At 45.1% G+C, this 16,485-nt stretch overlaps 1 protein-coding gene across 3 annotated transcripts in view; it reads left to right on the forward strand.

The window, feature by feature from the left end:
• The window catches only part of armc3 (armadillo repeat containing 3), a 163,766-nt gene that overhangs the window by 95,552 nt on the left and 51,729 nt on the right, over positions 1 to 16,485 (forward strand). For all 3 annotated transcript variants that reach the window (XM_048561212.1, XM_048561218.1, XM_059641959.1), the window contains one exon: positions 978 to 1,227. In XM_048561212.1, coding sequence (XP_048417169.1) covers positions 978 to 1,227 — 250 coding nt within the window. The remainder of the gene's footprint in view (positions 1 to 977; positions 1,228 to 16,485) is intronic.

A 16,485-nucleotide genomic window follows, 5' to 3' on the forward strand; every position in this document is an offset into this window, starting at 1 on the left:
TAAAATCATGAGGGCATGGCTGGGCTGAATAGACTAGGTCTTTTCCCTAGGGTAGGGGAGTCCAAAACTAGAGGGCACAGGTTTAAGATAACAAAGTGTGAAGCTGGATGAACACAGAGGGCAAGAAGCATCTCAGGAGCACAAAAGCTGACGTTTCGGGCCTCGTCCCTTCATCTGATGGGTTGGATTCTCCAGCATCTGCAGTTCCCATTATCTCTGGGCACAGGTTTAAGGTGAGGGGGAAAAGATTTAAAAGGGAGCTAAGGGGCAACATTTTCATGCAGAGGGTGGTGCCTGTATGGAATGAACTGCCAGAGGAGTAGTGGAAGCTGGTATGATTTCAACATTTAAAAGGCATATGGATGGATGTATGAATAAGAAGAATTTAGAGGGATATGGGTCAAATGCTGGCAAATGGTAAATCTAGAGCATGCACACCCAGCTGGAAAATGGTGGAGGAAGATGGTGTAGTCAACCTTGTTAAAAAGCTTTAGATATGTTGAAATGAGTGAGGAGGGAAAATTTAGTTTAGCTGTAATCGTATTGGATATCATTTGTGCCTTTGTGTCCTTAAGTATGTGAGAAGTAAGACAGGTTGTAGATATGCAGTAGTTTGAAAGGATGGAACAGTCAAGGTTTTTTTTTGAGGAAGAACGAGATGACTGCAAATTTGAAGGAGAGGGAGCTGCTAACAATGTAAGCTAATCTGGCAATGAAGGGGAAATTGTTCTGCCAACAATTCAGTGACAGTGGAGCAGGAGGTGGACCTCATTGACAAGAGTTTGGAGAGTGCATAGCAGAGAAAAGAGGGAAATGATACAAATTCAGGTTTGATCGAGGACAAGCTTTAGAGGAAACTTGTCTCAGCAGGCAAGCAGATTAGAAGAAAGTAGCAAAGCAAAGAAAGTACTTTTTAAAAATTCTCACCAATTTTAAGAATAAATGCTTGCTTCTAATATTTGTTTCATTTTAAACAGTGCTGTATTTGATGCTGAAGGTGTGGAACCATTGGTGAAATTGCTGACTGAGCCAGTGGATGGCATTGTTATCAATGCTGCTGCCACAATTACTAATCTCGCCTTACAGGAACCAATACGTGCCAGTATTCAGAATTGTGGGGCTATGACTGCTATCGTGGAACCCTTGAAGTCTACCAACACATCGGTTCAGAGCAAGGCTGCACTACTTGTAGCTTCATTAGCTTGTGATGTAATTGGAAGAGCAGAGGTAGGAATTAATTCAAAGCAGTGAAAACAAAGTCGTGATAAAGTTCAGAATGTTAAACATAATTATAAAGATAAAAATAAAACTTGTAAAATTTTGAACAACTTGGTAAGAAATTCCAAATGTATTAGAGTATAGAACACACCATAGAAATACAGTAGCTATGTGCCTATAATTCTCAATATTAAATGGCTCTCAGGTAAGGAAATGCAGAAAAATAATTTCTTCTCTGGCAGCAAATCAAAGCAGAGAGCCAGCATGGATGCATGATTATTTTGGAACATGGCTAGTCACAGATATTCCTCAAAATAATGCCCAGAGCAAAGGTTTTTCCATGATTATTGAACCATAGAAGGGGGTCATTTGGCTCATCTTGACCATGCCGAACCAAAGACACTCAGATGCCCTTTATAATCCCATATTCCTGCACATGGCCCATAGTTCTGCCTTTTAGAGCAATTAAGGTGCAGATTAAGGTACTTTTTGAAAGAGTTTAGGCTCTGTTTACATCAGCAACTCAGGCAGTGAATGCCAGACATCCACTGTCCTCTACATAAAAATATTTTTCCTAATGTTCCCTCCAATCCTTATGTCACTTAGCTTGAATCTGTGACCAGAGATAATGGGAACTGCAGATGCTGGAGAATCCAAGATAATAAAATGTGAGGCTGGATGAACACAGCAGGCCAAGCAGCATCTCAGGAGCACAAAAGCTGACGTTTCGGGCCTAGACCCCTCACCAGAGAGGGGGATGGGGTGAGGGCTCTGGAATAAATAGGGAGAGAGGGGGAGGCGGACTGAAGATGGAGAGAAAAGAAGATAGGTAGGGAGGGGATCGGTCAGTCCAGGGAAGACGGACAGGCCAAGGAGGTGGGATGAGGTTAGTAGGTAGATGGGGGTGCGGCTTGGGGTGGGAGGAAGGGATGGGTGAGAGGAAGAACAGGTTAGGGAGGCAGAGACAGGTTGGACTGGTTTTGGGATGCAGTGGGTGGAGGGGAAGAGCTGGGCTGGTTGTGTGGTGCAGTGGGGGGAGGGGACGAACTGGGCTGGTTTAGGGATGCGGTGGGGGAAGGGGAGATTTTGAAACTGGTGAAGTCCACATTGATACCATTAGGCTGCAGGATTCCCAGGCGGAATATGAGTTGCTGCTCCTGCAACCTTCGGGTGGCATCATTGTGGCACTGCAGGAGGCCCATGATGGACATGTCATCTGAAGAATGGGAGGGGGAGTGGAAATGGTTTGCGAGAACGACCTTGACCGCGTCTCCCATATTTCCCGCAACACATCCCTCACACCCCATCCCCGCCGCAACCGCCCAAAGAGGATCCCCCTCGTTCTCACACACCACCCCACCAACCTCCGGATACAACGCATCATTCCCTGACACTTCCGCCATCTACAATCCGACCCCACCACCCAAGACATTTTTCCATCCCCACCCCTGTCTGCTTTCCGGAGAGACCACTCTCTCCGTGACTCCCTTGTTTGCTCCACACTGCCCTCCAACCCCACCACACCCGGCACCTTCCCCTGCAACCGCAGGAAATGCTACACTTGCCCCCACACCTCCTCCCTCACCCCTATCCCAGGCCCCATGATGACATTCCACATTAAGCAGAGGTTCACCTGCACATCTGCCAATGTGGTATACTGCATCCACTGTACCCAGTGTGGCTTTCTCTACATTGGGGAAACCAAGCAGAGGCTTGGGGACTGCTTTGCAGAACACCTCCGCTCAGTTCGCAACAAACAACTGCACCTCCCAGTCGCAAACCATTTCCACTCCCCCTCCCATTCTTTAGATGACATGTCCATCATGGGCCTCCTGCACTGCCACAATGATGCCACCCGAAGGTTGCAGTAACAGCAACTCATATTCCGCCTGGGAACCCTGCAGCCTAATGGTATCAATGTGGACTTCACCAGTTTCAAAATCTCCCCTTCCCCCACCGCATCCCTAAACCAGCCCAGTTCGTCCCCTCCCCCCCACTGCACCACACAAACAGCCCAGCTCTTCCCCTCCACCCACTGCATCCCAAGACCAGTCCAACCTGTCTCTGCCTCCCTAACCTGTTCTTCCTCTCACCCATCCCTTCCTCGCACCCCTATCTACCTACTAACCTCATCCCACCTCCTTGACCTGTCCGTCTTCCCTGGACTGACCTATCCCCTCCCTACCTCCCCACCTATACTCTCTCCACCTATCTTCTTTACTCTCCATCATCGGTCCGCCTCCCCCTCTCTCCCTATTTATTCCAGAACCCTCTCCCCATCCCCCTCTCTGGTGAAGGGTCTAGGCCCGAAACGTTAGCTTTTGTGCTCCTGAGATGCTGCTTGGCCTGCTGTGTTCATCCAGCCTCACATTTTATTATCTTGAATCTGTGACCACTTGGTTTTTGAACTCTCTGCTAAGGGGAACAGCTTCCTCCTGTCTACTCTATCTGTACGCCTCACAAATTTGTATACCTGAATTATGTCATCCCTCAGCTTTGCTGTTCCAAGGAATGCAACCCTAACCTCTTCTTGTAGCTATACTTCTCCAGTGCTGGCAACATTCAGTAAATTTCTGCACTGCCTCCAGAAGAATTACACCTTCTTGCAAAGTAGTAACGAGAGCTGCACATAATACTCCAGTTGTGGCCTCAGCAGTGTCTTAATAAGTTTTTGTAATTATATCCCTACTTTTGCATTCTATACCTCTGCCAGTGAAAGAGAACATTCCATATGCTTTCTTTACAACATTATCTACTTGTACTGCCACCTTTAGGAACCTGTGCATTTCCATGCCAAGATCTCCTACATCATTTACAGTTGCATTTATCCTGCAACCTACCATTCTCAAGACAAAAGTAGACAAAGACCTTCTTAGACCACCTAGTGTCCAGGGATGTACAGGCTAGGTGGATTAGTCATAGCAAAGGTAGGGTTATGAGATAATGTTGGGAGCTAGGTCCAGGTGAGATGCTTTTTGCAGTTTTTGTGTGGATTTGGTGGTCTGAATAGCCTCTTTCTGCATTTCGGGATTCTGTGATCCTCTATGATTCGTAGTGTTGAAGCAAAGTTTGGATGACTCCAAAGGTGGATGGCCACACATGCTGAAATGATGACGGTTAGTAGAAGTGTTTGCAATCAATGTGGCTATTAACTGGGTCATTTTCTGATGTTACAGCCAAGAGCACAGTTATTCCTGGATCTGCTTCCCCACTGTTTTGAATGGACCTTTCAAATCTTAATGTTGATCTCTCTGTCTCTGCACCTTCTCTGCGGCTATAACACTGTATACTGCACCCTCTTCTGCTACCCTGATGCACTTTGTATCATATGATCTGTCTGTAAAGCACACAAAGCAACACTTTTCAATCTATCTCAGTATGTGTGACAACAATAAATTAAACTCAAACTAGTGTTAAAGCCATACATGTACATATTTGTGGGGTCCATGGCCTAAAAATAAATATTTGTGGGTTCAGGACTATTGGGATATTGCATGCAATTCTGGCCTCCCTGCTGTGGGAAGGATGTTGTGAAACTTGAAAATGTTCAGAAAAGACTGACATGGATGTTGCCATGGTTGGCAGGTTTGAGTAATATGACAAGGCTGAAAAGGTGAGAGCTATTTTCCCTGGAGTGTTGGAGGCTGAGGGGTGACCTAATAGAGATTTATAAAATCTTGAGGGGCACACGTAGGGTAAATAGACCAGGTCTTTTCCCTAGGATGGGACCAAAACTAGAGACAATAGGCTTAAGATGAGAGGGAAAGATTTTTAAAAGGACCTAGGGGGCAACTTTTTCAAGCAGAGGGTGGTGCATGTATGGAATGAGCAGCAAGAGGAAGTAGTAGAGGTTGATACAGTTACAATATTTAGAAGGCATCCAGGATGGGTATATGAATAGAAAGGGTTTAGAGGGATATGGTCCAAATGCTGGCAAATGGGACTAGATTTATTTAGGATATCTGGTCAGTATAGATGAGTTGGACTGAATTGTCTGTTTCCGTGCTGTATACCTCTATGACTCTACAATAATCTTACTGGGGCCTGATGATGCCTTTCTAATGCTGCAACCTGACATGGAGGCATTTCCAGGTGGTATGGTGAGTGGCAGTGGGAGCAAGTGGTGGTTGGTTGGCTAAAAATGGAGTGGGTTGGATGAAGCAATAGAAGCATTTAGGGACCAGGCCAGGATAAAGATGGATTTCTGACTCTAGTATCAGAGATAATGGGAACTGCAGATGCTGGAGATTCCAAGATAATAAAATGTGAGGCTGGATGAACACAGCAGGCCAAGCAGCATCTCAGGAGCACAAAAGCTGATGTTTCGGGCCTAGACCCTTCATCAGAGAGGGGGATGGGGGGAGGGAACTGGAATAAATAGGGAGAGAGGGGGAGGCGGACCGAAGATGGAGAGTAAAGAAGATAGGTGGAGAGAGTGTAGGTAGGGAGGGGATAGGTCAGTCCAGGGAAGACGGACAGGTCAAGGAGGTGGGATGAGGTTAGTAGGTAGCGGGGGGTGCGGCTTGGGGTGGGAGGAAGGGATGGGTGAGAGGAAGAACCGGTTAGGGAGGCAGAGACAGGTTGGACTGGTTTTGGGATGCAGTGGGTGGGGGGGAAGAGCTGGGCTGGTTGTGTGGTGCAGTGGGGGGAGGGGACGAACTGGGCTGGTTGAGGGTTGCAGTCGGGGAAGGGGAGATTTTGAAACTGGTGAAGTCCACATTGATACCATATGGCTGCAGGGTTCCCAGGCGGAATATGAGTTGCTGTTCCTGCAACCTTCGGGTGGCATCATTGTGGCAGTGCAGGAGGCCCATGATGGACATGTCATCAAGAGAATGGGAGGGGGAGTGGAAATGGTTTGCGACTGGGAGGTGCAGTTGTTTTTTGCGAACTGAGCGGAGGTGTTCTGCAAAGCGGTCCCCAAGCCTCCGCTTGGTTTCCCCAATGTAGAGGAAGCCGCACCGGGTACAGTGGATGCAGTATACCACATTGGCAGATGTGCAGGTGAACCTCTGCTTGATGTGGAAGTTCTTTAAGGACCGCAACTTTCCCCCCACGGTGATCGAGAACGCCCTTGACCGCGTCTCCCGCATTTCCTGCGACACATCCCTCACACCCCGCCCCCGCCACAACCGCCCCAAGAGGATCCCCCTCGTTCTCACACACCACCCTACCAACCTCCGGATACAACGCATTATCCTCCGACACTTCCGCCATTTACAATCCGACCCCACCACCCAAGACATTTTTCCATCCCCTCCCCTGTCTGCTTTCCGGAGAGACCACTCTCTCCATGACTCCCTTGTTCGCTCCACACTGCCCTCCAACCCCACCACACCCGGCACCTTCCCCTGCAACCGCAGGAAATGCTACACTTGTCCCCAGACCTCCTCCCTCACCCCCATCCCAGGCCCCAAGATGACATTCCACATCAAGCAGAGGTTCACCTGCACATCTGCCAATGTGGTATACTGCATCCACTGTACCCGGTGCGGCTTCCTCTACATTGGGGAAACCAAGCGGAGGCTTGGGGACCGCTTTGCAGAACACCTCCGCTCAGTTCGCAAAAAACAACTGCACCTCCCAGTCGCAAACCATTTCCACTCCCCCTCCCATTCTCTTGATGACATGTCCATCATGGGCCTCCTGCACTGCCACAATGATGCCACCCGAAGGTTGCAGGAACAGCAACTCATATTCCGCCTGGGAACCCTGCAGCCATATGGTATCAATGTGGACTTCACCAGTTTCAAAATCTCCCCTTCCCCTACTGCATCCCTCAACCAGCCGAGTTCGTCCCCTCCCCCCACTGCACCACACAACCAGCCCAGCTCTTTCCCCCCCCCCCCACCCACTGCATCCCAAAACCAGTCCAACCTGTCTCTGCCTCCCTAACCGGTTCTTCCTCTCACCCATCCCTTCCTCCCACCCCAAGCCGCACCCCCCGCTACCTACTAACCTCATCCCACCTCCTTGACCTGTCTGTCTTCCCTGGACTGACCTATCCCCTCCCTACCTCCCCACCCACACTCTCTCCACCTATCTTCTTTACTCTCCATCTTCGGTCCGCCTCCCCCTCTCTCCCTATTTATTCCAGTTCCCTCCCCCCATCCCCCTCTCTGATGAAGGGTCTAGGCCCGAAACGTCAGCTTTTGTGCTCCTGAGATGCTGCTTGGCCTGCTGTGTTCATCCAGCTCCACGCTTAGATATCTATGGTGGTGACTTTTTAATAACCACCATTCCTGGAAAGGCATTCCTGGTGTTGGGTTGGAGTATGCTGCAGTTTTACTCAGGCTTGGAACTGTACATTAGATGTAACAGGAATGTGGACCTCAGTCTCATAATATGTTTAAAATATATTAAATAATTAGTAAACAATTATATACAATAAAATGAAAAGAAGGAAAGGAAGATAACTCCATTAGAATCAAATAAAGCATGTTGTGAATGTATCCATATATAACATAAAGAAAAAGAGACAACTTTATTCTTGTGTAACTGGAAACCCAAATTAATCCATTCAAGGCAACTCATCAAAATGGTAATAACAACCCAAACAGCTCACCGAAATGGAATGGTTCTCTTAATAATTACATGACCAGATCTTCAATTAACCTTGCATGAGGGTGGTTTCTCCAGTCAGCCACTCTTGCTATCCTTTCCTCTGTAGCTTGAAAAGGTTGATTTGTTCATGATGGTTGCATTCCTAAATGCTGGATGCTCTACCATCCTTAAGTCCAATTTCTGAGATCGTTTCAGCCTTGCGAGGCCTCCACCCAGAATTTCTCAAAACAAATCTGAAAAAGAGTCGTTATCAAATTCTTATCATGGGCATTGAAAGGCTTGTAGATTCCACAGAACTCAAGCTATTTACACATCTTTTTGATTGAGTTTCCCATCTACAATCCACAATCAAACTCCATCTCTGACTCCACATCTTAGTTGACAACCCCATGTACGAAGTCATTTATTTTCCTGGCTTGTAGTTCAAGGATCGTCAAAGCCAATAACTACAGTTCTCCTCTTAATGAAAGGAAACATTTTATTTTCTCAAATATAGCTGGAAGAAAGAAAGTAGTAGTTCAGGCAGAAGGTGGTAATCCCACAGTTAATAATGCTACTATGATTGTGTAATTGATCAATAGCTCAATAAAATAAAGTTTAGTGGGGAGATTAAAATTAATTTCACCCAAAGGATAGTACTGGTCTGAAACTCATTGCTGAAAGGATTGTAGAAGCAGACATATTAAACTCATTTAGTAGATGACTGGACAAATATCTGAAAAGCTTTAATCCGCAGGGCCACAAACTTAAAAACTGGAAAAAAAATTGGGTAGGGTGACATGCTTTTTGGCTGTCACAGACATAATGATCCAAATTGTCTCTTTCTATGCTGTAAACTTCCTATAATCCTATGATTCACTGTCCATAAGGTAACTTGTATAATTCAATACAGGTTCTCTTAGGATTAGTATCAAAGCAGGAATCAAATATAAAGGCATAATTTTTTTAAAAAATTAGAAAATGCATGATAGGCCTACACTGGAACTTGGCTCATACAGACAGCAAAGCAAGAGACAAGGAATAGCGACTTCTTCAGATCCAAAAGAATGTAGTGCTTGGAGTTAATAATTGCATTTAAGCAAATTTAGGACAAAGATCCAAACTGATAGAAAGTGGTATGGGTTAGAAAGTCACCTCCAAGGACATGACTGAAATTAGATTCTGGGTAAAATTTAATTAGCTCTATTTCTGGAGTTGGACAACTTTATAGTGAGCTAATAATTTAATGGCACTTTTAAAATATGTTTGTTTGCAAGTGCATTACAAATTGGTACCTGCTTTTAACCTGTCAGTATATGATGAGGGGAAAATTGGAGGATGCAATATTTTCTAAAAGTGTTATATTTGGTTCAGTTCTTGTATCTTTTACTGAGACATCTTTGGTTCCCACTGAAAGGACTTTAAAATTGTTAGTGAATTCTCAGTTTGTATTCTGTTTTGTTGGTAAATATTTTGTGCATTTAACTTAGGAGTTGTAATTTGTTTAATATTAAATCTGAGAAAATGAAATGTCATACTAAATAGGAAGTGAATGAAAATGTCAAGATAATAAAATGTGAGGCTGGATGAACACAGCAGGCCAAGCAGCATCTCAGGAGCACAAAAGCTGACGTTTCGGGCCTAGACCCTTCATCAGAGAGGGGGATGGGGAGAGGGAACTGGAATAAATAGGGAGAGAGGGGGAGGCGGACCGAAGATGGAGAGAAAAGAAGATAGGTGGAGAGGAGAGTATAGGTAGGGAGGGGATAGGTCAGTCCAGGGAAGACGGACAGGTCAAGGAGGTGGGGTGAGGTTAGTAGGTAGCTTGGGGTGGGAGGAAGGGATGGGTGAGAGGAAGAACCGGTTAGGGAGGCAGAGACAGGTTGGACTGGTTTTGGGATGCAGTGGGTGGGGGGGAAGAGCTGGGCTGGTTGTGTGGTGCAGTGGGGGGAGGGGACGAACTGGGCTGGTTTAGGGATGCAGTAGGGGAAGGGGAGATTTTGAAACTGGTGAAGTCCACATTGATACCATATGGCTGCAGGGTTCCCAGGCGGAATATGAGTTGCTGTTCCTGCAACCTTCGGGTGGCATCATTGTGGCATCATTGTGGCAGTGCAGGAGGCCCATGATGGACATGTCATCAAGAGAATGGGAGGGGGAGTGGAAATGGTTTGTGACTGGGAGGTGCAGTTTTTTGCGAACTGAGCGGAGGTGTTCTGCAAAGCGGTCCCCAAGCCTCCGCTTGGTTTCCCCAATGTAGAGGAAGCCGCACCGGGTACAGTGGATGCAGTATACCACATTGGCAGATGTGCAGGTGAACCTCTGCTTAATGTGGAATGTCATCTTGGTGAATGAAAATGTGCAGTGAGAAGTCACTATTATAAAATTTAATTCTTATGGTCAAGTCTGTAATTTGTGGCAAAAGCTCATTTGCGGAAAAAAAAGCCTCCTCAAGCTATGAGTTCAGGAGATCAATCAAATATATTGTGCTGAATCTTATGGTTTATTGGCTTAGACCAAATTGCATTGAGTTTTTTGGAGAGGTTTCCACTGCAAAGCCTACTGTCCCTAAAGCTTCCATCACATCTGATTTCAGCCTACCATGTGCAATTCCCAGATAAACTCACCACTCAGTGGATATCTGCTGAAAATCTAGCATACCCTGTGTCTGCACCATATTTAACACGCCAATGTGCACCCTGCCAAGGACTAGTGTGCTGAAGCTGCCCTAATCAAGGACATATTCTGAACACGTCTAAGAAGGGGACGAAGCTTCTGTGATTCTCCAACAGGGACCTGATGCTCCTGGTTAAGGTGGTAATGTAGAGGAGGACCATCCTTTTCCTGGAGGATATCCTTCACCCGATCCTGGCAGCCTGATACAAGGTTGCCATGTAGTTTAGTGCTGTCTCCAAGGTCTGGAGGAATGGCCAACAATGTTCTAAGAAGGTCAATGATCTCTGTTATGCCAGGGTTAATGCCACCTCACACTAACTGTTTGTCTGCTACTACACACCCAACTTCTACTAAGGCTCTTGCTCTGATGCTCCTGATATTGCTGTAACATCTTACCTCATTAATTCTCAACTTTACCCCAACCCCTAACCTCCTACACCATTAATCCTGCTTGATATCTGCAATGTCTCCTTACTACACTGGAATATCTTTATCACCTTTTGCCCACCTGCTTCAGAACAAACAGCTATGTTATCCTATGCCATCTCCCTTTCCTTCATTATGGTGGAAAACAGCCCATAACAGGGCAGAATGATCCCATATGGGTCAAAGGTACCAGGCATTAGACTCCTCACCCCATATAAGGGAAGAATCCTGACTGTCTCAGGAGAAAACCAGGACTGTTCCAGGAAGACTGAAATGCTGAGACAATATGCCCCAGCAGCTGAGAAAGTCGAGTCTTAATTCTATTACAACTCTTACATTAACCCCGCTATCATCCAATGCACATTGCTTCTAACCACTGGTTGCATGCTTTCTCTCTCTGAAAGCATATGAAGATTACATGTAAAAAGCAAAGAAGAATAGGGCTCTTGGTCCTTTGAGCCTGCTCCAACATCCAAAAAGGTCATGGCCAAACTGATTTTAATCTAACTGTATATTCCTGCATATCACTGATAATCTTTCATCACCTTTGTTATCAATATATCTATCCCTGCCTTAAAAATATTTAAGGATTCTGCATCCACTGCCTTTTGACAAAGGGAATTGCAGTTATATGCAAGTTTAGTTCAGTTTCTGGTCAATTTATGTTGATAGTGGGATATTCAGTGATGGTAACGCCATTGAATGTCAATGAGTGATGGTTAGGTTGTCTCTCATTGGATATGGTCAAAGTCTGGCATTTGTGTGGCATGAATTTTACTTGGCCCATTTCATCCATAACTAGACTGGCCCAGGTCTGCCCAGTGGCACCTCATCAAATGCCTTCTAGAAATAGAAGTACAATAAGGTTTCCCACTATCTGCTGCACAAGTTACTACTTCAAAAAACTCCAGTAAATGAGAAAAACATGAGCTTCCTCTCATAAGACCAAATTATCTCTGCCTGATTACCCTGGACAGATCCAAATGCCCTGTCATCAGTTCTTAAATATTAGCTTCTAACATTGTCTGTATGACAGATGTTTAGCTAAATGGCTTTAGTTTCCTGCTTTCTGTCCCCTCTCCTGTTTTGAATAAACAAGTTGTGTTAAGTATTTTTTAGTCTAAAGAAACCTTCCCTGAATCGAGTGAATTTTGGAAAATTAAAACCAATGCATCAGCTATCTTACTAGCTATTTGATTTCAGAACCGAGAATGAAATCCATCGGGACCCAGAAACTTGTCTGCTCACCCTTCCAATAATTTACTCAGTACTACTTACCTGGTAATTGTAATTTCCTTGACTTCTACCCTCCCTTTCAATTTTTGATGTACAGCTCTTTCTGGGATATTACTTATATCCTCTCTGGTGAAGATTGTCATGAAATATCCATTCAGTTTGTCTGCCATCTCTTTATTCTCGGTTAAGAATTTCCCAGATTCAGTTTCGTTAGGACCAACACTTACTTTGGTTAACTCATTTTTAAAATTTGTTTTTATTTGTTGCAAAGTACCTATTCTGCACTTTCTGGAATATTCCATTAACTTTTACAACTGCATCTCTATATTAACCATGCCTTAAAATTACCAGTTCACCTTTGCTAGCTCTGCTGTCACGTCCTTATACTTGTCTTGCACCTGCACTTGTCTTCCTTAAACTATATGTGAAATTCAATCATGTTATGTTTGCTGCTACCCAGGGGTGCTTTCCCTATAAGGTTAGTAATTAATCCTATCTCCTTGGTAAAAATCTAGTCTACAATAACCTGCAGCCTTGTGATGCCATAACATAATATGCTGGTCTAAGAGATTGTCCCAGGAAACGTTCAATGAATTCCTCATCTCTACTTTTTCCTCAATTGATATTTTCAGTCTATAAGTTGATTAAAACTCCCCTTAATAATCACTGCACCCTTTGACAAGGTCCTGTTATTTCTTTGCAGTTGTGCAGGACCTTGGTGAGACCATATTTGGATATAGTGTGCAGTTTTGGTCTCCATTTCTGAGGAAAAATGCCCTTGTCCTCAAAGGACTTCAGCGAAGGTGTACTGGGCTGTTCCTGGGGATGGCAGGATCTATGAGAAGACATTGACTAGGTAGGGATTGTTTTCGCTAGAGCTCAGACAAATGAGGCGGGATCTCATAGAGACTTTTAAAATTCTAACAGAACTGGACAGGGTAGATACAGGGGGGATGTTCCTGATAGTGGATATGTCCAGACCTAGGGATCACAGTATGAAGAGTCAAAGTTGACAATTTAGGATGGAGATGAGAATTTTTTTTCATCCAAGAGTGGTGAACCTGTGGATTTTATACCATAGGAAGTAGTTGATGCCAATACATTTCATGTATTCAAGATGTGACTAGGTATAGCACTTGGAACGAATGGGAAGAAAGCAGGATTAGAATATTGACTTGGACGATCAGCCATGATCGTGACGGATAGCAGAGCAGATTCGAAGGGCTGAATGGCCTCTTCCCATCTTCTATGTTTCTATAAATGTTACCTTTTCCCAACATTTGGTTACCATTAGGAGGCCTGCACACAACATCCAAAAGTAATCCCTTGCACTTATCATCTCTTATCCCTGCCTAGACTGCTTCTCTATTCTGGTTTCCTGAATTAACATATCTCTTTCTAATGTACTAATATTATCTTTCATTAAGTGTCACTCCTCAAATCTTTCCTCACTTCCACTCCTTCATGAATGTCGCACACAATTCAATGTTCAGGTTCTAATCTATGTCCTTCTGCACCCAACTCTCATTGTACTTATCTTAATCTGGATTTGCACTACTGGTTCATCTATTCTGTCCCTAATGCGACATGCATTTAAATGCAGTGCCTTAAGTTTGTCCTTTTATTATTTTGTTGACCTCTACTTTTATCTGCTGATTTATTTTTAGATCTGTATTCTCTGTCCCTTCCTGTCACTGTTTGTTTATTATTTCTTACATTGATTCCTTCCTCTGTTGCCTTGTCTTCATTCACCAAAACCTCCAAAAATTTGGATTGTTGCCACCAACTCTTTTTTGTTTAAAATCCACTCCATTTTCCTAGTTATGCGGTTCACAAGAGTACCAGTACGGTTAAAGTATAGACTGTCCCAATGCTACAGATCTCACTTGCCACAGTATTGTTGCAAACACCCCAGGAACTGGAATCTACTTCTCCCACACCACTCTTTGAGCCACGCATATTCATTTCTTGCAGGTTCTGCTGGTGCATCCAACACCTCCACAATGATGGATCACCACCACACCTTCAAGGTACGCTCCATCCTGACTTGGAAATACTTGGAAGTTCCTTCACTGTTGCTAGGTCAAATCCTGGAATTCCCTCCCTAATAGCATTATGGGTCAACCTACAGCAGGCAGACTGCAGTGGTTCAAGAAGGCAGCTCACCACCACCTTCTCAAGGGCAACTAGGGATGGGCAAGAAATTCTGGCCAGCCAGCGTCGCCCATATCCCACAAATGAATGGAAAAAAAAAATAGAGAATATGGGGCCCAATCTAGTGAGCAGTTCGCTGTGACAGCTTTGCATCTGGCTAAGGAACAAACATCCCAGGCAGTTGGCATTCAGAGGACTTTTGGAGATGAGACAGCTGCTTTGCTTCAGGCAGGAGAGGACCCACTGCTATTGGCAAGCAAGAATTTTGTCCATATGCACATGGAGGGCCGGAGCAGCAGACAAATATATGGGATGCAAAGATCCCCATTGCCCAGAAGTTGCAACAGTGCAGTGAGGTCCAGCTGTCTCTATGGCCAGGTTGGAACTGCCTTGGATGACCAAGTCCAGCACACCTAGGGTCTGCTGGAGAAGTACACACATTCACTTTCCAGTGTGTCAGGCATTGGTCCTCAGGACTGAAGGCATAGTGACAGGGGACAGAGAATCTGGTGCACTTTGCAGATCTTTCTTCCTCCCAAGGAAACAGGGTGGTGCCACGGGGCATCAGCTCAAATAGGAACCACATGCATCGTCCTTAGAATGCTTCATTCAGGACGATTCAGAGGCAGCTGGTCCTTCCATCACGATTCTTCCTGCCCTCTCTTACCCTTGAAAGTAGAAGCCAATGAGAATCAACTTGCATCTGAGAAGACACTTGGCATGTCTGGCCCGACCAAGTATCGAGGGCCAAGGAGTTCCACTGCCAAGCAGCCTCCCTCTACACAAGCTGCAAACCAAGGTGTACACTCAGATGTATTGGGAAGCAGAGGAAGATGATGACTGGGGACAGTTTAGTGGGCCAGGTGACATTATTCTGGATATGTTTTTGTACTTTTTTTTAAACCTCACTGATTCCTTAAATCTGGTTGTCACTATATAGCCCTGAATGTCGTAATAGCATGAGGAATAACACGATAACCACAGACAATGTTCCATGGTTGGAGTTATTTGCTGAGAGCCTGCTGTATCATCTGGAAGCAACAGAAACAAACTGTGTATGCAGGACTGTGAATGCTGCTGGCACTTTGGCCTTCCTATATAACATCTCTATTCTTTCCTGCCCTTCTCTGACTAAAAGTGTTGGTGTGAATGAGATAATCAGTGATGGCTGTAGCAGGGATACATGACACAACACAATGAGGTAGGATGGCCAGATTTTGAGTCCCCTGCATATCTCTGGCTTGTACAGTACATGTATCTGTGTGCAATGTTTTTTGCCTTTAATAGCCCTAACATTGATGGGTCTCTCGCAGGTGGATTCACTTACCCCATGGACACCAAATGTGATCACAGCCATTCTCCTCACCATTGCATGATCTCAATTTCCAGCAGAGTAAAAAATGACAGTGAGTGCATCTCAGCCACTGGCTTGCAGCCTCTGTCTTAACCTGCTGATGAGACCTCAATCGTTGCTTTCCTGGTAGCCCTTCCCATAAACCCTACAAGCTCCTCATCTCCCCATGTTTCTATCCAATCTGTCTGCATGACCCTACATTTGCCTGCCTTTCCTATCCAGCCCTGGCATCTGGAGTGACTATGCCAATTGTAGTCATTCAATGCCTCTCCTTGAAGCCAGGGTGGTCTTGACCATGGACATAAACCCTTCCCTACCACATGACCCCCTCTCCCTTGTAGATAGTGTTGTTGCCTTTCACCATTGTCAACCCACCTTCCTCCCAGCCAACAGCACCAGCCCCAAAGGATAACTTATAAGGTTTATTTCCTGTGACCGCAGCTACCGTTGCCCAAGTCCCCATTAGTCATAGAGTTGGACAGCATGGAAGCAGATCCTTAAGCCCAACTTGTCCATGCTGACCGGAAATCCTAAATTAATCTAGTCCCATTTGCTAGCTTTTGACCTATATCCCTTTAAACTTTTCCTATTCACGTACCCATACAAATGCCTTTCAAATGTTGTAATTGTACCAGCCTCCACCATCTCCTCTGGAGGCTCATTCCATAATACATCACTCTCTGCATGAAAGTGTTGCCCCTTTGATTCCTTTTAAATCTTTTCCCACTCACCTTAAACTCATGCTCCCTACTTTTGGAGTCCCCTATCCTTGAGAAAAACACCTTGGCCATTCACCCTATCCATGCCCCTCATGATTTTATAAACCTCAAACATCAATCCTCAGCCTCTGACACTCCGGGGAAAATAGCCCAAGCCTA

Source organism: Stegostoma tigrinum, chromosome 2, assembly GCF_030684315.1.
Source record: "Stegostoma tigrinum isolate sSteTig4 chromosome 2, sSteTig4.hap1, whole genome shotgun sequence".
Lineage (NCBI taxonomy): Eukaryota > Metazoa > Chordata > Chondrichthyes > Orectolobiformes > Stegostomatidae > Stegostoma > Stegostoma tigrinum.